This window comes from Sus scrofa, chromosome 14, assembly GCF_000003025.6.
Source record: "Sus scrofa isolate TJ Tabasco breed Duroc chromosome 14, Sscrofa11.1, whole genome shotgun sequence".
Classification (NCBI taxonomy): Eukaryota; Metazoa; Chordata; class Mammalia; order Artiodactyla; family Suidae; genus Sus; species Sus scrofa.
Window position 1 is genome coordinate 129,635,754 of NC_010456.5, and position 20,692 is coordinate 129,656,445.

Consider the following 20,692-nt stretch of genomic DNA (forward strand, 5'->3'; position numbering starts at 1 on the left):
TGAGATTTTAACCACAGTGCAAGAGCAGTAGCAGCACGTCTGCACTCATACTTGTATGTTTAACAAGCAGATATTAGTAATAATGAATTCTTTCTCTTCCTAATTATTTAGCTCTGTAAGAAGCATCATTTTGGGATTAACAAACCAGAGAAGATTGTACCATCTCCTGATGATTCGAAGTTTCTGTTGAAGACCTTTACACATATTAAATCTAACGTGTCTGCGCCTAATAAAAAGAAAGTAAGAGTTTAATTGATATGGGCTTGGAATTCATCTTTGATTAGTTTTAAATTGAGGGGTGACTCTTCTGCTAGTAAACTTATTTACTTGTCATATTGAAGCACCATCTCTGCCTGTCCTTGGAATTATTTTCACTTTTCTCTTAGGGGGTTGTGTGGTATTTAAATTCAATTCCTGCAATAATAGTAGATTCATTTCTTACAGGTTAAAGAAAGTAAAGAAAAGGAGAGGTTGGAGAGAAGATTACTTGAGGAGTTGCTGAAGATGTTCATGGACTCCGAATCTTTTTACTATAGCTTGACCTATGACCTGACCAATTCGGTGCAGAGGCAAAGTGCTGGGGAGGGGGACCCCCGCCCCCTCTGGCAAAAGGTACCCTTCACAGCTCAGAACAGGGTTTGCCCTGGAACAGTTTATGGACCCATTTATCTTCTATAGGAAAACTGAAACGTGTCTCTGAACTATTTATTCTCTACCTTCTCCAGGTTGATGACCGATTTTTTTGGAATAAATATATGATACAAGACCTTACTGAGATTGGTGTGAGTAGTTGTTTCTAAAATATTCTAAGGTAGTTATAGTTATTAAGCAAATATTTTTAAATTTTCCTGAAATAAAGTCTCACATGGTGTTTTCCCTGTAGAATGGGAATCATTTAGCTAGGAAAAATCAAGGCACTATTTTAAGGCAGTTCACAATTCGCCTGTATAGCCGCAGGCCTATCTTTTTAGAAGATTCCCATGGGATAGTCTTAATTTAAGGCTGTGGAACTAATATCTGTAGAGTTCCTGTAAAAGAGCTATTTTGTTTGCACCCATTGGAAATATTGAAGCCCAGTTTTCCTTTGATGATACAGTTGTTTAATGTTCTTCTTTCTTCTTCTGGGAATTGGAACAGACAGAGCTCTAAGAATATTGCAGTACTGCCATTATGCGAATCAGGGAAGACAGGGACTATGATGAGATTATTGCATGAGGTTCCTTCTGGTTTAATGACTGCCTTCTTCCTTTACTCTGTCATGTATGTCAGAGAATTATGACTGTCTAAGGGCAATACATTTACTCAATCAACCAGTATTTATGAGAGGCCTACTATGTGCCAATTACAGGTTGGGCAAAAAAGCTGAAGAGAGTCACAAATTTTCTTAAGCTTTCAGAAAGTTCACATTTTTTTCTTTCTATTTCTCCCTCTTGGTGGTGGTTAGTATAAATGATTTTGACTTCTTTTTCTGGTAGTATCTAAAACTAGGTATCTTTCCTGCCTCACCTCTCTAAAATGTTCTCTTTTGTCTATGATGCTGATGAAACGATGACCACCAAACCTCAGTGGTAAAGGAGAAAACTAAATATCTATAATGACTTTTTGTCTTGTTTGCTGATATATTAAGTTTGAAAATGTTTTGCAGAGTTTTTTGTCAGACACTTAGCATTACCATTTGAAACCGATGACATAATAAAGATGGCATTTGGCAGCATACATTTCTCTAGTCAAGAGTTTTGCATTTCTTGCTAGAACAAAAGTACAAATAATGAGAATGATGCTAAAAATGAGTATAGCTAGACCCTTCACTTGACTATTTTCAACTCTAACCATCTTCCTAAGATCTTGCCTGCAGGCTTCATAAAATTGTGAGATAGGACCCCGATATATGGTTGTAAAAGAAGAGGTAGATTTGAAGTTAATGCTGAATAGAGGCTAGATACAGTTATGGACATAGAGAAAGAGGGACTAAGAACACCTTCTCTGGAGCACCTTTCATCCTTTGCTGTCCCGCGTACATGTCCCAGTTGAGAAATCTGAGTATTTTTAGTCTAAAAAGCACAGAAGAGGAAATCTCTAATTAATACTCTCGTAATTACATTGGATGACTTTTTTTTTTTTAGGGCCACACCCGTGGCATATGGAAGTTCTCTGGCTACGGGTCAGATCTGAGCTACAGCTGCTGGCCTACACCGTAGCCACAGCAACGTGGGACCCAAGCCCCCTCTTTGACCTACACCATAGCTCATGGCAATGCCAGATCCTTAACCCACAGAGCGATGTCAGGGATCAGACCCACATCCTCATGGATACTAGTTGGGCTCATTACTGCTGAGCTGCAATGGGAGTTTCCATGGATGACTTTTTAAAATAAGATATTTATGGAAAGGATTTTTTTTGGCATTTACTACTTGGATTATAGCCTGGCAAAGCAAGACTTTTTCTAAAGTAGGAAATAGAGTAGACCTCTGTGTTTCATAATAAAATAATCAGAGTTGGTTGTATTTTTATTAAAGTTGGGAGTTGAAAATCAGCCTTTACGCTTTTTTTCCTATACCAGCAGGAATAATTGTAATAGCACTATTTATTAAATCCTTATTATAAGGAAGGCACCGTGCTAAAAACCCTTTATTTTTATTTATTTATTTTTTTGTCTTTTTGCCATTTCTTGGGCCGCTCCTGTGGCATATGGAGGTTCCCAGGCTAGGGGTCGAATCGCAGCTATAGCCGCTGGCCTACGCCAGAGCTACAGCAGCGCAGGATCCAAGCCGTGTCTGCAACCTACACCACAGCTCACGGCAACGCTGGATCGTTAACCCACTAAGCAAGGGCAGGGATCGAACCTGCAACCTCATGGTTCCCAGTCAGATTCGTTAACCACTGCGCCACCACGGGAACTCCGAAAAACCCTTTAGATTTTACTCATTTAATCTTCACAACAACCTTATTGTGGTGGTATGGCGAGATTAAGTGATTCACCTGAGCGAAGTGGACTTGCATTTGTACCCAGTAGTCTGGCCCATATGCTGTGGTGCCTCTCAGGCAGCTCTTCTTGAATGACTGCTATAAAGGGGACTGCCTCCCCTCCGTCCCCTCCCTCCCTTCCTTGGTGGTCTCCAGTAAGCAGAAAACATGGTCAAAGGATGGAAGGTTTCTACTTCTAATAAACTAACAAGTATGTGCTAGCTACTGTTTGGATTTAAGAAAGTACCAGTGCTATACAGCATAGAAACGACATGATGTTCATATTATTTTCAGACACCGGATGTGGACTTTTGGATTATCCCCATTATCCAAGGTTTTGTACAGATTGAGGAACTTGTGGTTAATTATAATGAGTCATCTGATGATGAGAAAAGCAGCCCGGAGACTCCCTCTCAGGAGTCCACCTGCGTAGATGACATTCACCCACGATTTCTGGTGGCCCTCATTTCACGCCGCAGTAGGCACAGAGCAGGTGAGTGGAGGGCTGTAATATGTGCAAATGCAATCCAGGCGAGAATGGAACATCTGCAGATGTATTGAAATGCTAATGACAATAATGGATTTGGAAGCAGAGTTGGCTTCAAAGTGCTCAGTGATTCTCAATAGTATGATGTAATTGGGGACCAATTTTTTGGAGAGAAGTGAATGGGGGAGAGTTAACAAAAGGAGGGGAAAGGAAGGGAGGTATATATATGGAAAAGAGATGAAAGTCGCTTGGGATGTGCTTCTAAATACCATTGTTCCTACTGACAGTCTGTTTCACAGTAATAAATCCTTCCTGAGTGCTAGCACCTTTGGGAAAACCCTCCGCTTTCAGTTCACAGGAACTATCTCAGCGTCAACTTTTAAAAAACAATGATGAATACAGGCATGATTTGGGCTAAGTGGATATTGTTCTGCCTGGCAGTTGCACATTAGATCCCCAAGGCCATCCTGAAAGATACAGATTTGGTTAAGAATCATAGCTAGCCACTAAATCATTTTTTTTAAGTGTTGCTGTTTTCCGTTTTAAATTTTTTAGGAATGCGTTATAAACGAAGAGGAGTGGATAAAAATGGAAATGTTGCAAATTATGTGGAGACTGAGCAATTAATTCACGTGCATAATCATACTTTGTCATTTATTCAAACACGAGGCTCTGTGCCTGTCTTTTGGAGCCAGGTTGGATATCGATATAATCCAAGACCTCGGCTGGACAGAAGTAAGCCTGTTGCACACAATTTCAGAGGGAATATTTTAAAAATATTAGATACTTTATAGGTTTGGATTTGTTTTGCCAGCTACTTCATTTCAAACAGTAGCTCGTACGGTGAAATTTAATAATGATATAATAATCCTGAAAGTAATAACGATTGTTGACAATTTAAGTAATTCACAATTAAAAAATTCCAAAATAGAGCAAAACATGTTATTTCACAGATTTTAATTTGTTGTTTCTTTGAGGAACACTTTATTGCATACTTAATTTTGGGAAAGTGTAAATATAGCCAGTATTTGTAGAAGTAGGAAATAACTAGACAGCATCTACAAAAAAGGATAAGATGCCTTTACCACAGAAGTTTTGCTGTGAAAGGTTTATTGTTGTTGTTTTAAATATTAAAGATTTAATTTCTTCCAATATTTTAATTTTAGCACTGGAATAGCTAAATTATATCAATCTTAATAGATTACTGAATGAGGCTGATTTAAAAATTGTTTATATCTGACAAGTAGACTAGGTATATAAATAATAAATATCATGGTTTCATAGTTGCCACCTTCAGTATATTTCAGTTGGGGAGGAAAAAAGAAATCAGAGCTCTTCGGCTTAGCATTTCATTTTAAAATACTGGCTTTTGACAATCTTAGTTACATTTGGGCTGTCAGTGAACTATTTAAGAATAAAGATGGAATAAATACTAATTTCTGTCTTAAACATGGGAAGGAAAAATAGATTTTGTATCACTTCTTTGTAGGTGAAAAGGACACGGTTGCCTATTTCTGTGCCCATTTTGAAGAACAGCTGAAAATTTACAAAAAACAGGTGGGATTTGATCTGTAGTAATTAGTGTTCCTTCATATTTTTAGAATTGGTTCTGTATCTGTTTCTTTAAATTTTGTGAAAATAACAAACTAAAACCTCCACTCACACACCAGAATGACTAAAATATAAAAGGGAAATGCCGGTTTTGTCAAGGATGTGGAGCAGCTAGCTGGAACTCTAATACAAAATCAGTCAATCAATCAGTCAGTCTCCCTGAGAGAAACATGTTTTCAATCAGGGAGGTATGTATAGGAACATTTATTGCAACATAAAAAACCCCCTAACTGTTCATTAGAAGGTCAATGGGGCAATGAAGTACAGCATATCTGAATTGTTGGCTATAAATGCTTGAAAATGATGAAGTAGATTTATCTATGTACTAACGTGGAAAGATCTTAAAATCCTATAGTGGAGTGAGAGAATTGTGAAACAGCATATGGTGTGTTACCATTTTTAAAACCCCACAGAACCGCCCCCCTCCCCGTCATTTTATACATATGTTGTTCTCTTCCATATGTATGTGTGTGTTCTCTCGCCCACATAGGGCACGTGCATTTATACAGGAGAGCATTGAGGTGGTCTGAAAGCTTCAAACTGTAACAGTTATCTTCAGGGAAAGCTGTGGACTGGGATGTGGTCAGGAAGTATGTGACCTTTATCCAATTTGGAAGTTTTTACAATGAGCAAATTTCATGTATTGGCAATATATGTAATTATCAGTAGCATTGTAGAGAATAAGCCACAATTTAAATGTAACACTTTATCATTGTAAAAATTGAAGCAATATTGAGGTATGTAAAGGAAACAGAATAGCCTCCTCACCACCCTCATTCCTGCTTCCTCTCGACTTCATGACCTGTTTGTACACATCAGTTTTACGGGTGTATGTTGAGCAGACACTCCTAATAGTACTCCAAGAGTGTCCCTTTATCCAATTCTCCTCCCTCTTCAGGAAGTGGGCCCACGCTCGGTCTGACTCAGGTGTTGTGTCACCACTGTTTATCTTGCCCGTGATTGGCTTAGGTGTTGGGCTGTGTGTGTTGTTGACATTTTGGCCAAGAGGTCTGATGTGAGGGGAAGTCTGCTGGGAGGCTCTGGGAAAGAGTTCAGGCTCTAATAAAAAGAGATTTAGGAACTCATAGTCCCTCTCTGGTTGTTGTGTCTGGATTTAATTGGTACTGCTGCAGCTATGTCAGGGCTAGTTCATTAGCCTGAGGATTGACCAATATGCCTGAGATGGTAGAATGAAAGGTGGAAAGAACTGGTAACCACTGAAGAAAGCAATTCTGTGAACCATTCAACCTCCAGACTTCTGAAGTTCAGAACAGACTTCTGTTCTGAGATTTGAGTCAGTAATTTGTCATTTGCAGCACAAAACATCTTGACACATGCATATATGTAATTCAAAATTTAACTCAAAAGAGGGCTATAAGCTGTACCTTATATACTGTTTTGCACCTGTTTTCACTTAAGAGCTCATGGTGGCTTTTTAACCATTGGTGGACCTTTAGGGTATAGCTTTTGCTATTTCAGAATTCTCTAAAAAAATTTTTTTTATATATTTTGGAATACTTGTGTGCTTTATGGAGTAAATATCCAGAGGTGAAATGGCTGGGTTAAACAGCACACTTATTTTAGGTTGACACCACTCAGTTACTCCCCAAAAGATCGTACTAGTTTTCACTGTCAGCAATAATGGGAGCCTGTGCCCATTTCCCCGTGTATTCACCAATGCTGTCTATACTTAGTATTCAGTTTTTGCCTGTCCATAGGTGAAAACTAGTTTTCTGTTTTACATTTTGCATTTATTTGCTAATAAAGTTGTCATGTTTACTGGCTATTTGTTTTCTCTTGTGATATCCTTTTTTATCTTTTACCCATTTTTTCTAACTGAACTTGTAGCACTCTAGAAGACCATTCATGCCATTGATACAAACAATTCTCATAAATCAAAGTGTAACAAATGAAAAAAAAAATTTTTTTTTTTTTTTTTTTTTTTTTGCTTTTTTAGGGCTACATGGGCAGCATATGGAAATTCCAGACTAGGGGTCAAATTGGAACTGCAGCTGCCAGTCTACGCCACAGCCACAGCAACTCGGGATCCAAGTCAAGTCTTTGACCTGCACTGCAGCTCACGGCACCTTAACCCACTGAGCCAGGCCAGGGACAGAATCTGCATCCTCATGAATACCAGTTGGGTTTGTCATTGCTGAACCACAACAGGAACTCCCTGAAAATCTAATTTTTTAGGGGAAGAAAACTGATGCTCGAGTGGTTTAATTTGTGAGCTTGACTATAAAATAATTTCTAAGACATCATTCTAAATATAGTAAAAATCATATTATGAGTCTAATGTCTGATTAAACTGATTTTTTTCCTTTTCTGTATTCTCACAGGTTATTATTAACTTGGTAGACCAGGCAGGAAGAGAAAAAATTATTGGCGATGCTTACCTGAAGCAAGTATTGCTCTTTAACAACTCACAGCTCACTTATGTCTCCTTTGACTTCCATGAGCACTGGTAAGGTGGCTTCCCGAGATGAGTTTTGATCCGTTTCATTGTTTGCGGTATATACAACCGCAGGGACCTTGGTTTCTCTTTTTACTGGGAAGAAAAATTTCTCTTTCTCCTCATGGTGAGAAAGGAAAGGGGTATCCTTTGTTTACATAGCTATGTTCAAATGGGTTTTATTTTGCCTAGGAATTTAATTGTTCCTGAAGTACTTACAGTCTTTTTGTTCCAAAATGACTTGGAGACTTCAAGTTCTCTTTTTTCTTTCATTATCCACTTTCTGCTTGAGTTTGAGCCTGAGAGAAGTAATACGTTCCCTTACTTAAAAATCACCCAGCTGTTTTCATCTCTGTTAGTAATACTTCTCTCCATATACATAAGCTTCACTAGAGTTTGCTCTGGAAAAATAACAATAATTTGGATGGTAACTTTCACTTATGTGTATTCTGAAAGAAAGTTTCTTTTGTTGTATCCTGGCTCTAATGTGGGTGCATTTAGGTAGATAATGAAAATTTCATGGGAGGAGTTCCCATTGTGGCTCAGGGAGTTAAGAATTCAATGTTGTCTCTGTGAGGATGTGGGTTCTATCCCTGACCTCACCCAGTGGGTTAAGGATGGTTGCTGCAGGCTGTGGTATAAGTCACAGATGCAGCTTGGATCCTGTGTTGCTGTGGCGTAGAACTGCAGCTGTGGCTCCCATTTGACCCCTCTCCTAGGAACTTCCACATGCCACAGGTGTGGTCATAAAAAGGGAAAAAAGAAAAAAGAAAGAAAATTTGGTGGGGAAAGAAGTTTCTGATACCTATGATATGATTCAGTGTATTGATAAGCATATTTTCTTTCATAATGCAGATTAGCTAAACATGTATATAATTGCCTATATAATCTTTAATCATGTTAATCTCATGTATTTATAGTAATAATTTTCTTTAATTTTTCCAAGCAGCCTTAAATATCATATCTTGAGCTATAGGGGAAAAACTATTATTAAATATTTTTTTCTTTCTTTTGGCATGTATTTTAGCCGAGGAATGAAGTTTGAAAATGTTCAAACACTAACAGATGCCATTTATGACATTATTCTTGACATGAAGTGGTGTTGGTAGGTATTTCATAAGAATCCAGTTTGACAGACTCTTGGTCTTGAAAGCATATATATTTTTCTAGTACCACTAAGTGTTAAAATAGTAGCAGCAGGCTGAGAAAGAATTTTTGTTTTTCTTCTTCTGCTTCCCAATCCCTATTCTCCTCTTCAGGAGAGTGTTAGTCATTAGGCATTGTTAGCTTTGAGCAGGGAAGAGGAGTCAGATGGTTGGGCAAAATGAAGTGAAGTGCTCTGGACTAGAATTCCTTCTCATGCTCTGTGTTCTGTATTTCCTCCTGGTCCCTAACGTGAGGATGAAGGCTTAGAAGTATTTAGTGTCAGTTTTGAGGCATTTAAAAATTGTCAGAGAGGGAAGATGTTTCTTAGACTCTAGGAGGGAGATGTAGGAGGAAGAAAATTGGCTTAAGGGACAGAAGAGAACATTTGATTAGATTTTAAGGCTATAAGTGGCAGAGAAATTAGATGAGCGAGGCATGCTGCATGATTCCTCACTGGGTGGTAGAGTGTCTGTTCAAGCTAGTTTAGATGCATTAAAACTTGGAGTCAAAAAGGAGGAGCAGGGAGTTCCCTAGTGGCCTAGCAATTAAGGATTTGGTGTTGTCACTGCTGTGGCTTGGGTTTGATCCCTGGCCTGGGAACTTCCGAATCCCAAGGGCATAGCACCACTACCAGCCCCAAAAAAGAGGAGAAACAGGATGGTATTTAAAGTGCATTCTGGAGTTCCCGTCGTGGCGCAGTGGTTAACGAATCCGACTGGGAACCATGAGGTTGCGGGTTCGGTCCCTGCCCTTGCTCAGTGGGTTAACGATCCGGCGTTGCCTTGAGCTGTGGTGTAGGTCGCAGACGAGGCTCGGATCCAGCGTTGCTGTGGCTCTTGCGTAGGCTAGTGGCTACAGCTCCGATTGGACCCCTAGCCTGGGAACCTCCATATGCTGCGTGAGTGGCCCAAGAAATAGCAAAAAGACAAAAAAATAAATAAATAAAAAAAAATAAAGTGCATTCTGGTTTTAAAAGTATAGAAAAGCATAACGACAGGTTATGTCAGCTCTGCCTAATATTGTGTGACTCAGGCCAAGTCTCTCTTTCTGTGCTTCAGCCTTTTTTTTTTTTTCTCAAAATGGGATAATATCTTCTGTGTCAAGTTATTGTGTAAATTAATAATGTATACAAAAGTCTTAGTAATGTCTGCCACATAAGAATAGTGCAAGCAAATTGATAACTAATGCTGCTTTTTAAAAATGCTATACTTTAAAGAATTGGAGGTTTTAGAAAACTTAAAAGTATTACATATTGTAAAATAATTCCATACTATTTTTGAAAGGGTTGATCAAGCTGGGGTAATATGTAAACAAGAAGGGATTTTTCGCGTTAATTGCATGGACTGCCTGGATCGCACCAACGTGGTCCAAGCTGCCATCGCACGAGTGGTCATGGAACAGCAGGTAATTTGGAGTCCACTGGATTGTAAATATTCATTTTTAATTTGTTTTTAACATGTAAACAAGGTACTATATGTTTGTTCTGTAGAACATTTATACCATGCAAGTATCCTTGTTGCTTTAAAACCTGGAAAGTGCAACCTTCACTAGAAATCAGTTGAAAAAAGAGGTGTTTTCTTAAGTACTCATTTCAAGAATATGAAGCCCAGCATTTAGAATTTTACTGGGTGGCACTGTGTGGTCATTTTCTTTTCTCTCTCAGACCCAAACCCTCCCTTCTGTACTCGGGGCATGGGGTCTGCACATCACCTTTCTGCTTGACCACCTGGTTCCACGTCAGGCTCTGTCAATAGGGGGCATGAGGCTGGGGGAGGAAAAAGGGACTACTTTCTTCACCTGTGTTTTATTCCCATTATCAGCATCCTGTCTGGGGCTGTGGTTCCCTTGGCACCTCAGAACCAGCCTCTTCTCTTTGTGCTCCAGTCCTTGTGGTGGCAACTGTTTCCTGTAGTCATTATATCTCTTAACTCAGTGTCCCCTTTTAGATCTCTCAGCCTCCAACACCTGGGTAACAAATTCTCAGAATTGACATTCCTAGCATTTTTTTTTTCCCCCTAATGTAATCTTGTGACTGTCTATTAAGGACGCCTTCTAGTGTCACATTGAAGCAGCCAGGTTTAGCCAGGTTTTGGAGATCAAGCCCTGGCTCTACCACAGATGAGATATTGAACCCATTGCAAAGAACTCAACTTCTCCAAACCTTTCTCTCTTCATCCTTAAAATGGGGGGTAGAGTATTGATCACATAGGGTTGTTATGAGGAGTAAATGAGATAATTTATTTTTAAAAGGCTCTTAGAATGTGGCAGCAGAATTAACATTTGTTGGGTTCTTACTGCTCTGCTACTATCAATATTGTTGTTTCTTTTTTTTTTTTTTTTTTTTTTTTTTTTTGTCTTTTTGCCTTTTCTAGGGCTACTCTCGCAACATATGGAGGTTCCCAAGCTAGGGGTCTAATCAGAGCTGTAGCCACCGGCCTACACCCCAGCTCACGGCAATGCCAGTTCCTTAACCCACTGACCAAGGCCAGGGATCAAACCCGCAACCTCGTGATTTCTAGTCCGATCCGTTAACCACCTCGCCACGCCAGGAACTTGTTGTTTCTATATGATTTCTTCGCTATTTAGTTTTACCTCATAGGCAAATTTAAAATGAAGATAAGGGTTAAATCCCTGGCCGCAAGCCATGGACATGGCCAAATGAAACAAAACAACAACAAAAAAACTCCTCCAAACAAACAAGACAAAATATAGTAGTATGAGCCTACACTTTAAAAATCATGCCAAAACAGTATAAAATTTTTATTCTATTTATTCAGCTGTAGCAATTCAGAAAGCTGTCTTTCAAGTGGGACTTTATTTGGAAAAAAGTCTGAAAACATCATTTCCTTTATTTAAGGATCTTAATTGTACAGGCATAGCCTTCCTTTCTCTGCAGTATACGTTTTATGCTATGATTTCCTGGCTTATATGAGTTAATCTACCAATGTATTAATTTTAGCTGAAAAAATTAGGTGTGATGCCCCCGGAGCAGCCACTACCGGTGAAATGCAATCGGATATATCAGATAATGTGGGCCAACAATGGTGACTCCATTAGCAGACAGTATGCTGGGACAGCCGCTCTAAAGGTAAGTACCTGCAGCCAGCATCTGTGGATCATTCTGTGGGACACGGGATGTTGTTTAAAACAAGCTTGGTTTTTGAGAGAAAAGAATGTGGGTTGCAGGTGGTCGGTGTATATGGTTGGCTACTTTCTGCAGTGTTTGAGTAAGGCAGGGGTCTTGCATGTATAAATTCCTGCCGGTACCAGTAATGTGACTCAAACTGGCCACCCAATAAAGGGAGAGACAGGCTGCGTGGACCTGAGGAAGAGCATACATTGTTTCAGAAGGGAGCTGGTCTGCTCTTTCCTTATGATGATGGAGGTCTAGCATTGCTAGATTTCCCAGTCTTCAAGGAAGTTTGGAAATCTGGAATTCTACATGTAGTAGTTGGTTTTAAAAACTTTATGCAGAGAAAATATAACATGTATATGTTGCTGGGAGTTGGGTCCCTGGTATAATTTGCCTTCTCTGAATTTGAATCCCAATCCTTCCTCTTAGCTAGCTCTGTGACTGGGCAAGTCACTTGGCTTCTCTGTGTTTGCTTTTCATTTTTAAAGCAGGAAAAATACTAGGCCCACTTCATGAGAATGTCCTGGGAGTATATGAGTTAATATATATGAGAACTTAGGCCATTCCCTAACATATAGTAATTGATGAAGAAATGTTCTATTTCCTTTTTGTGATTGTTATAAATGAAGTCTTTGGGGGATCCTACCAAACCAAATTTACTAAAAATGTAAAATATAGTCACTGGTCTGTAAATTAGGTTTATATTAATTTTCCTTCAAGGTAATAGTTTACCTCAGGATATTTATTGTAACAAATTGTACCATCAAGAGCTCAGCAGGCATCAGATAATCCATATTTTGGTTAAGTGATGAATATCGAAAACTTTTTGTGAAGTTCCAATGTGGCTCAGCAGTAATGAACCCAACTAGTATCCATGTGGACATGGGTTCGATCCCTGGCCTCATTCAGTGGGTTAAGGATCTGGCATTGCCATGAGCTGTGGTGTGAGTCGCAGATGCAGCTCAGATCCCACATTCCTGTGGCTGTGGCATAGGCTGGTGGCTACAGCTCCAACTGGAAAATAATTAAGATTAGAACAGAAATAGATAAAATAGAACATAGAAAAACAGTAGAAAGGATTGGCAAAGCTAAGAGTTGGCTTTTTTGAAGAGATAAATAAAATTTCCTTGGCTAGGCTAACCAAGGAAAAAGAGAGAGGACTCAAATACAGTTATAAATGAAGAGACATTACAAGTGATTCAGTAGAAATACGTAGGATTATGAAACTACTATGAACAGTCTTATGCCAACAAATTGAACAATTTAGAGTAAATGCATAAATTCCTAGAAACATACAACCTATCAACATTGAATCACTGAAGCAATAGAAAATCGGAATAGATTGAGTATGGAATTGAATCAGTAATCAAAAACCTCCCAACAAAGAAAAGCCCAGAACTAGATTAACTGGTGAATTCTACAAATATTCAAAGAAGAATTAACACCAGTCTTTTTCTATCTCTTTTCAAAAAATAGAAAAGGGAACATTTCCAAACTAATTTAATGAAGCCCTGTTACATAAGCCAGATAAAGACACAAGAAAATTATGAACTCATGTCCCTGATTAGTATAGACAAAATTATTCTCAACAAAATACCAACAAACCAACCCTTCAACAGCACATTAAAAGGATCACATACCATGAGCAAGGGAGACTTATCCCTTGTTTAGAATTCAAAAATCAATAAATATGTTTGACCACATCAAGAAGAATGAAAGATAAAATCATATGATCATCTCAATAGATGCAAAAAAAAGCTTTTGGCAAAATTCAACATCCTTTCATGATAAAAACTCAAAAAATTAGGTACAGAAGGAACGTACCTTGCATAAGAAAAGCCATAGGCTCACAGCTGACATCATACTCTAGTGAAAAGCTAAAAGCTTTCCTCTAACATCAGGAAGAAGACAAGAGTGCCCACTAAAGAAAAATTTTAACTGAGAAAAGGTGAAAGGACCGTACCCTAAAAACTGTTAAGACATTGATGAAAGAAATTGAAGAAGACACAAATAAATGGGAGATAGTCCAGGTTCATGGCGTAGAGAAATTAATATTAAAATGTTATTACCAGTTACCCAAAGCAAGCCATCTATATAGATTCAAAGCAGTCTCTATCAAAATTACATTGGTGTTTTCCTTAAAAGTAGGGGAAAAAAAAAAAATCCTAAAATTTATGTGGAACCGCAAGAGACCCCCAATAGCCAAAGCAATCCTGAGAGAAAACTGGAGGCATCCCATTTCCTGATTTCAAACTATATTACAAAGCTATAGTAATTACAACAATATAGTAGTGGCATAAAAACAGGCACATGGACCAATGGGATAGAACTGAGAGCCTAGAAATAAACCCATGCATATACAATCAACTAATATTTGACAAGAGAGCCAAGAATACCCAATGAGGAAATGAGAGTCTCTTCACTAAATGGTGTTGGGAAACTGGAATATTCACATGCAAAATAATTAAGTTGGACCCCTATCTTACACGTTCACAAAAAGTAACTCAAAATGGATTAAAGACTTAAATGTAAGGCATGGAACTTTACTCCTCCAAGAAATTAGAGGGGAAAAGTACCTTGACATTGGTCTTAGCAATGATTTTTTGGACGTGACACCAAAAGCACAAGAAGAAAAAATAAACAAGTTAAGACTACAACAAAAAAAGCTTTTGCGGGAGTTCCCGTCATGGCGCAGTGGTTAACGAATCCAACTAGGAACCATGAGGTTGCAGGTTCAATCCCTGGCCTTGCTCAGTGGCTTAAGAATCTGGCTGGCGTTGCTGTGAGCTGTGGTGTAGGCCACAGATGCGGCTCGGATCCCGCATTGCTGTGGTTCTGGAATGGGCCAGCGGCTCCGATTCAACCCCTAACCTGGGAGCCTCCATATGCTGTGGGCGTGCCAAAATAAATAATCAGCAAAATGAAAAGACAGCCCATGAGATGGGAGAAAATATTTGCAAGCCCTGTCTCTGATAAAGGGTTAATATCCAAAATATGTAAAGAAGTAATGCAACTCAATAACAAAAAAGAAATAATCAAATTTAAAAATGGGCAAAGGACCCGAACAAACTTTTTTCCAAAGAAGATTTACAAATGGCCAATATGTACATAAAAAGGCACTCAACGTCAGTAATCATCAGGAAACTGCAAATCAAACCACAATGAGCTACTCGTTGGAATGGCTATTATCTAAAAGGTAAGGGATAGCAAGTGTTGTGGAGAAAAGGTAGCCCTTGTACATTGTTGCTGTGAATATAAATTGGCATAGCCACTATGGCAAATGGTAGGGATGTTCCTCAAAAAATTAAAAATAGAACTACCATATGATCCAGCAATCCTATTTTATGAGTATTTACCCAAAGAAAATGAAATATCTTGGAGATACCTGTACTCCTGTGTTTGTTGTAGCACTATTCACAGTAGTCAAGATATGGCAACAACCTAAGTGTCTGATGGATAAACTGTTGAAGAAAATGTGTGTGTGTGTGTACAAAACTGTATATAATGTATTCAGCCATAAAAAAGAAGAAAATTCTGACATTTGCAGCAACATGGATGAACTTTGAGAACGTTAAGTGAAATAAGCCAAACAGAGAAAGACAAATACTGCATAATCTCACTCAAGTATAGAGTTTTAAAAGGTCAAATTCATAGAAACATGGAGTAGATTGGTGGTTACCAGAGGATGGGAGAATGGGGAGATGTTGGTCAAAGAGTACAAACTTTCAGTTATGAGACGTTCTGGGGATTGAACGTACAGCCTGTGGCTGTAGTTAACAATCCTATACTGTATACCTGAGATTTGCTAAGAGAATAGATCTTAAATGCTCTTACCCTCCACCTCCACCGCCACACACATTCCAAAAGGCATTAGATGATGGTTGTGTTAGTTAGCTAACCTTAATGTAATCATTTCAGAATATGCATATGTATATCAAATTGCCACATTGTACACCTTAAACAATGCTACTTCTCAATTATATAAAGCTAGAAAAAGAGGAACACAACTTTTTCCTCTTTGATGTTACACTTATTTGGATGTAGCATTCATGTCTCTCTCTTCCGTAATAGGTTCATGTTGCTAAGTTAATATTTCCTGTGAATGACCTAACTAATCGGCAACATATTCTTCCTAAGTTGTCAGCTTTAGGACAAAGCCTGTTTCCAAGATTGCCTTGGATAGAAATAGTGGGGTTGGGATGGGGAAAAAAGAGACTGTGCTTTCTTTGCCTTAAGTTTAAGTCACTACCTCTCTAGGAACTTGCTCTGACACCTTTGTTGTGAAAACCAAGAGAAACAAAACAATTAAATCTTCATTGGATCATTCTACAGTGATTGTAATGTGCAGCAAGGTATGGAAACCTCTGCTCTCTCTCTCTCTACACACAAGCACATACACAGGTTAAATCTCGTAAGAAACTCTAGGAACTGTTCACATTTTCCCACATCAGAAACTTGTGGGTTTTGAATAGCATACCAGTTGGAGGCTTGAAAATCTTTTTTTGTTTTGTTTATTATCTAATAAGTTTTGATGTGTAAATTCTAGATATTCTACAGATTGCCAAGAATGGCTTTATGTTAAGGCACCATCTCTCTGTGAAGACTTGATGCCACCAATAGCATGTTTAGTTATTCAACATGCTTGGATCTGAGTCAGAAACTAGTAGCTGTTTTCATTACATTATTTGGAAACTATAAAAAGCCTGTAGAATCCAGTCTTGAATCAGAAGCCCACATTGACTTCAGGAACATTTTTGTGTTTGAATAAATTGTCAAAGTGACATTTTCCTTGACAGGGTGACTTTACAAGGACAGGAGAAAGGAAGTTAGCAGGAGTTATGAAAGATGGCGTTAACTCGGCAAATAGGTATTACCTGAATCGATTTAAGGATGCCTACCGGCAAGCTGTTATAGGTAAGGAACATAAATGCCTTTCTTTCTTTGGTTTTCTTTTTGTGACTAACATTTTACAGAAACCAACTTCATTAATATAATCCATATGCTTTATAATAAACTCCTGTTTCTATATTGAGCATCTTACCCAATAAATCAAATTCAAATTTTTACAAGATTAGATAGAATTTGACAAAGTTTCTAGGCTGGAGCAACAATAGAAACCATCCATTTCCACATATATTTGTCAATTTGATATTCATGTAACCAAAGGCAGGGTTGAGACTCCTAGAGTATGCCCTAAAACTTCATCAACTAAAAACTCCATGTTTTGTTTTCTGATTACTCAAGGCTGAGAGATATAACAAGATAATTTTCTCTCTTCATATGATATTTATCATGTGTTCTTGCTGTGGACATGTAAGCAGTGATTTAACAGGATGTTAGCGTGTCAGATTTAGGGATTATCCTAACCAATTCTTATCATTATTTAAGAGGAAATGGAGGGTGGATTGATGAGTAGAACTCATGCATTGGCGTATTGTAAATTTAATTTTCATGAAAGTATTACCTTTTAGGATTAAAGTAAATGTAAAGTGTTCTGGATTAGAACCAAGTATAACAGCTTGTCCTGTGGTCTCTAAGAATATTTTTTTAAGATCTTTTTTTTAACCTGATTATTTATTATACATGAAATGGTAAGGCCCAGGCATAGGCCAGTTAGGAACTTGAGAAGTCGGGTCTAAACAACTTTAGTTTATTTGCCACAGATAGGGTGTGTGCTGACAGGAAAATTGGCTTTTAATGCTTTGTTCAAGAAAAAATAAGATCCTTTTTTCTGTTGCTTGATCTGATTTTGACCATCAGTAGCATCAGCTTCATCCCAGCCCAGAAGTGGGATCTCTTCAAAGTTGAGAGGGAGAGAGCCAGTAACAGTCTGGATTTACTGCTCCCCGCCTAAAGGGCCAGTGGTTGGCAATCTCTCCAGAAGCCTCCTCCTGTCTCACTGTCCCAAACAAGTATAGGGATTACAATGATTTTGTTGAGTCTTGAGCTACATCCTACATTGGGAGAAAGTTAGCTTGTCTGTTCAGTTCCTTTGCCCATTTAAAAACTGGCCTCTGGGAGTTTCCGTTGTGGTGCAGCAGAAATGAATCCGACTAGGAACCATGAGGTTGCAGGTTCGATCCCTGGCCTCGCTCAGTGGGTTAAGGATCCGGCATTGCGGTGAGCTATGGTATAGGTTGCAGACTCGGCTGGGATCTGGCGTTGCTGTGGCTCTGGCCTAGGCCAACAGCTACAGCTCCGATTTGACCCCTAGCCTGGGAACCTCTGTATGTCTGGTGCGGCCCTATAAAGACAAAAGACAATAAAATAAAGTAAAATTGGCTTCTTTTTCCTTTTATTATCTAGTTGTAGGATTTTTTTGTTTTTTTTTTTCCAACGGCTGCACTTGAGGCATATAGAAGTTCCTGGTCCAGAGATTGAATCTGAGCCACAGCTGAGACCTCTGTCACAGCTGTGGCAACACTGGATCCTTTAACTCACTGCACCAGGCTGGGATCAAACCTGCAGCTCCGCAGTGACCCAAGCCACTGCAGTTAGGTCCTTAACCCACTGTGCCACAGTGTGAACTCTTGGAATTTAGATCCAAGTGGAATTCAGTTAAATAATGAATTCCTCTATTTCCTCTGTTAAATAATGACAAGAATTGGTTAGGATAATTTCTAAATCTGATACCCTTTATATATTCTTGGATACAAGTCCCTTATCAGACAGATGATTTGTAAATATTCTCTCCTACTTGTAGGTTGTCTTAACTTTCATGACATTGTCCTTTTGAAACACAAAAGTTTTTTATTTTTTATAATGTCCAGTTTGCCTATATTTTTCTTCTGTTGTTTAGGATTTTAGTTTCATATCTAAAAAATTATGCTTAATCCGGAGTTCCTGTCGTGGCTCAGTGGTTAACGAATCCAACTAGGAACCGTGAAGTTGTGGGTTCGATCCTTGGCCTCGCTCAGTGGGTTAAGGATCCGGAGGTGCCGTGAGCTGTGGTGTAGGTCTCAGACGTGGCTCAGATCCTGCGTTGCTGGGGCTGTGGTGTAGGCTGGCAGCTACAGCTCCAGTTAGACTCCTGGCCTGGGAACCTCTACATGCTGCAGGAGTGGCCCTAGAAAAGACAAAAAGACAAAAAAATAAAAATAGAATAAAAATTAAAAATATTGGAGTTCCTGTCGTGGTACAGTGGTTAGCGAATCCAACTAGGAACCATGAGGTTGCGGGTTCAATCCCTGGCCTTGCTCAGTGGGTTGGGGATCTGGTATTGCTGTGAGCTGTGGTGTAGGTTGCAGATGCAGCTCGGATCCTGCATTGCTGTGGCTCTGGTGTAGGCCGGCAGCTACAGCTCCAATTCGACCCCTAGCCTAGGAACCTCCATATGCCGCAGGAGCAGGCCCAAAAAATGGCAAAAAGACAAAAATAAAATAAAATAAAATAAAAAATATTATTCTTAATCCAAAGTCAGAAAGATTTGTGCCTGTTTTAATAAGAGTTTTCTGGTTTTAGGTCTTGTATTTTCTTTTGCTTTTGAAAAATGTATTAGTAAACTAAGAAGATGATAGATATTAACACTTTCTGCTCTAGATTTGATGCAAGGCATTCCAGTGACAGAAGATCTTTATTCCATATTTACCAAGGAGAAAGAGCATGAAGCTTTGCATAAGGAAAATCAGAGAAGCCACCAGGAACTAATTAGCCAGCTCTTACAAAGTTACATGAAGTTACTGCTGCCTGATGATGAGAAGTTCCATGGGGGCTGGGCCCTTATTGACTGTGACCCCAGGTAAGTTGGAGTGGTGTCCTGGTAACGCATGTGCTTACATCTCTGATGTTGTTAAGCTGTCCCAATTAATGTTAGCTACTGTCCATAAAGCTGTGGGCATGGATGCATAGTGCATGGCAGTTTTCAAATACACAACTGGTACTGGGGCAGGCAGACTAAGGCACTCACCTTGGCTGTAAAATGAAGAAGGCACCAAACAACTCAGAAATGAAGAGAAATATTAAAGCAATTTTTAAAAATTTTTTTGTCTTTTTAGGGCCCCACCCGAGGCATACGGAAGTTCCCAGGCTAGGGGTCGACACAGAGCTTAGTTGCCAGCTTGTGCCACAGCCACATCCACACTGGATTGAAGCTGCATCTGTGACCCACAGCTCATGGCACTGCGGGATCCTTACCCCACTGAGCAAGGCCAGGGATCGAGCCCGTGTCCTTGTGGATACTAGTCGGGTTCGTTACCACTGAGACACCATGGGAACTCCCAATATTTGATTTTTAGAAAACCCAAATTGTGAAACTATAATTCAAAGCTAGTTTTCATGAGTTTTTCCCTGCCCTCAACCCCACCCCATGCCCCAGAATCTAGGTTTATTGTGTTAATGCGCAAAAGTGAGTGTACCAAGAGGTTTAATGATGCTAGTTACTTTGACGAGTTGTTAAAGTGTTCCTGGCCTTTTATAAAATAAATACGCCAACTAATTCTTAACATTTTTTTTTAAACAAAAACCATCCAGTTTCAAGTAGTTCTTTGAATGTCATTTGAATGGCAGCACCTAAATTTATTAGATTGAGTGCTTGCTTTCAGGTTAAAATTTAAAATTATAATTTTCAGTATTACAAATCAGAAGCACTTAAGAAGATCTAGACCAAGTTCTGAAAATAAAAGCTCTATTTAGATTTTATCTTATTTTACATTTTATATGTTTTTTTTTTTTTTGGCTGTGCCTGTGGCATGTGGAAGTTCTCGAGCCAGGGATCTAAACTGTGCCACTGCAGTGACAATGCCGAATCCTTAACCCACTGCATCATAAGAGAACTCCTACATTTCATGTTTTTAATAAAAGGGACATAAAACATGCTTGAAAGAACAAGTGAATGCAAGGTAGTATTTACATGTTACAATGAATAAAAAACAACATTGATTGTAGGCTCATAGGGAAA

The 20,692-nt window shown here is 38.9% G+C and overlaps 1 protein-coding gene across 4 annotated transcripts in view; it reads left to right on the forward strand.

Annotated features, from left to right (window-relative positions):
- Positions 1–20,692, forward strand: part of INPP5F (inositol polyphosphate-5-phosphatase F) — a 93,948-nt gene that overhangs the window by 58,160 nt on the left and 15,096 nt on the right. For 2 of the 4 annotated variants that reach the window (XM_005671507.3, XM_013983807.2), the window contains exons 4-15: positions 112–240; positions 445–612; positions 726–782; positions 3,259–3,457; positions 4,007–4,186; positions 4,941–5,008; positions 7,405–7,529; positions 8,545–8,622; positions 9,947–10,067; positions 11,623–11,751; positions 16,593–16,710; positions 19,336–19,534. In XM_005671507.3, coding sequence (XP_005671564.1) covers positions 112–240; positions 445–612; positions 726–782; positions 3,259–3,457; positions 4,007–4,186; positions 4,941–5,008; positions 7,405–7,529; positions 8,545–8,622; positions 9,947–10,067; positions 11,623–11,751; positions 16,593–16,710; positions 19,336–19,534 — 1,571 coding nt within the window. Of the gene's footprint in view, positions 1–111; positions 241–444; positions 613–725; positions 783–3,258; positions 3,458–4,006; positions 4,187–4,940; positions 5,009–7,404; positions 7,530–8,544; positions 8,623–9,946; positions 10,068–11,622; positions 11,752–16,053; positions 16,149–16,592; positions 16,711–19,335; positions 19,535–20,692 lie in introns of all 4 variants that reach the window. The other 2 variants (XR_002338746.1, XR_002338745.1) reach the window with 2 other exon arrangements.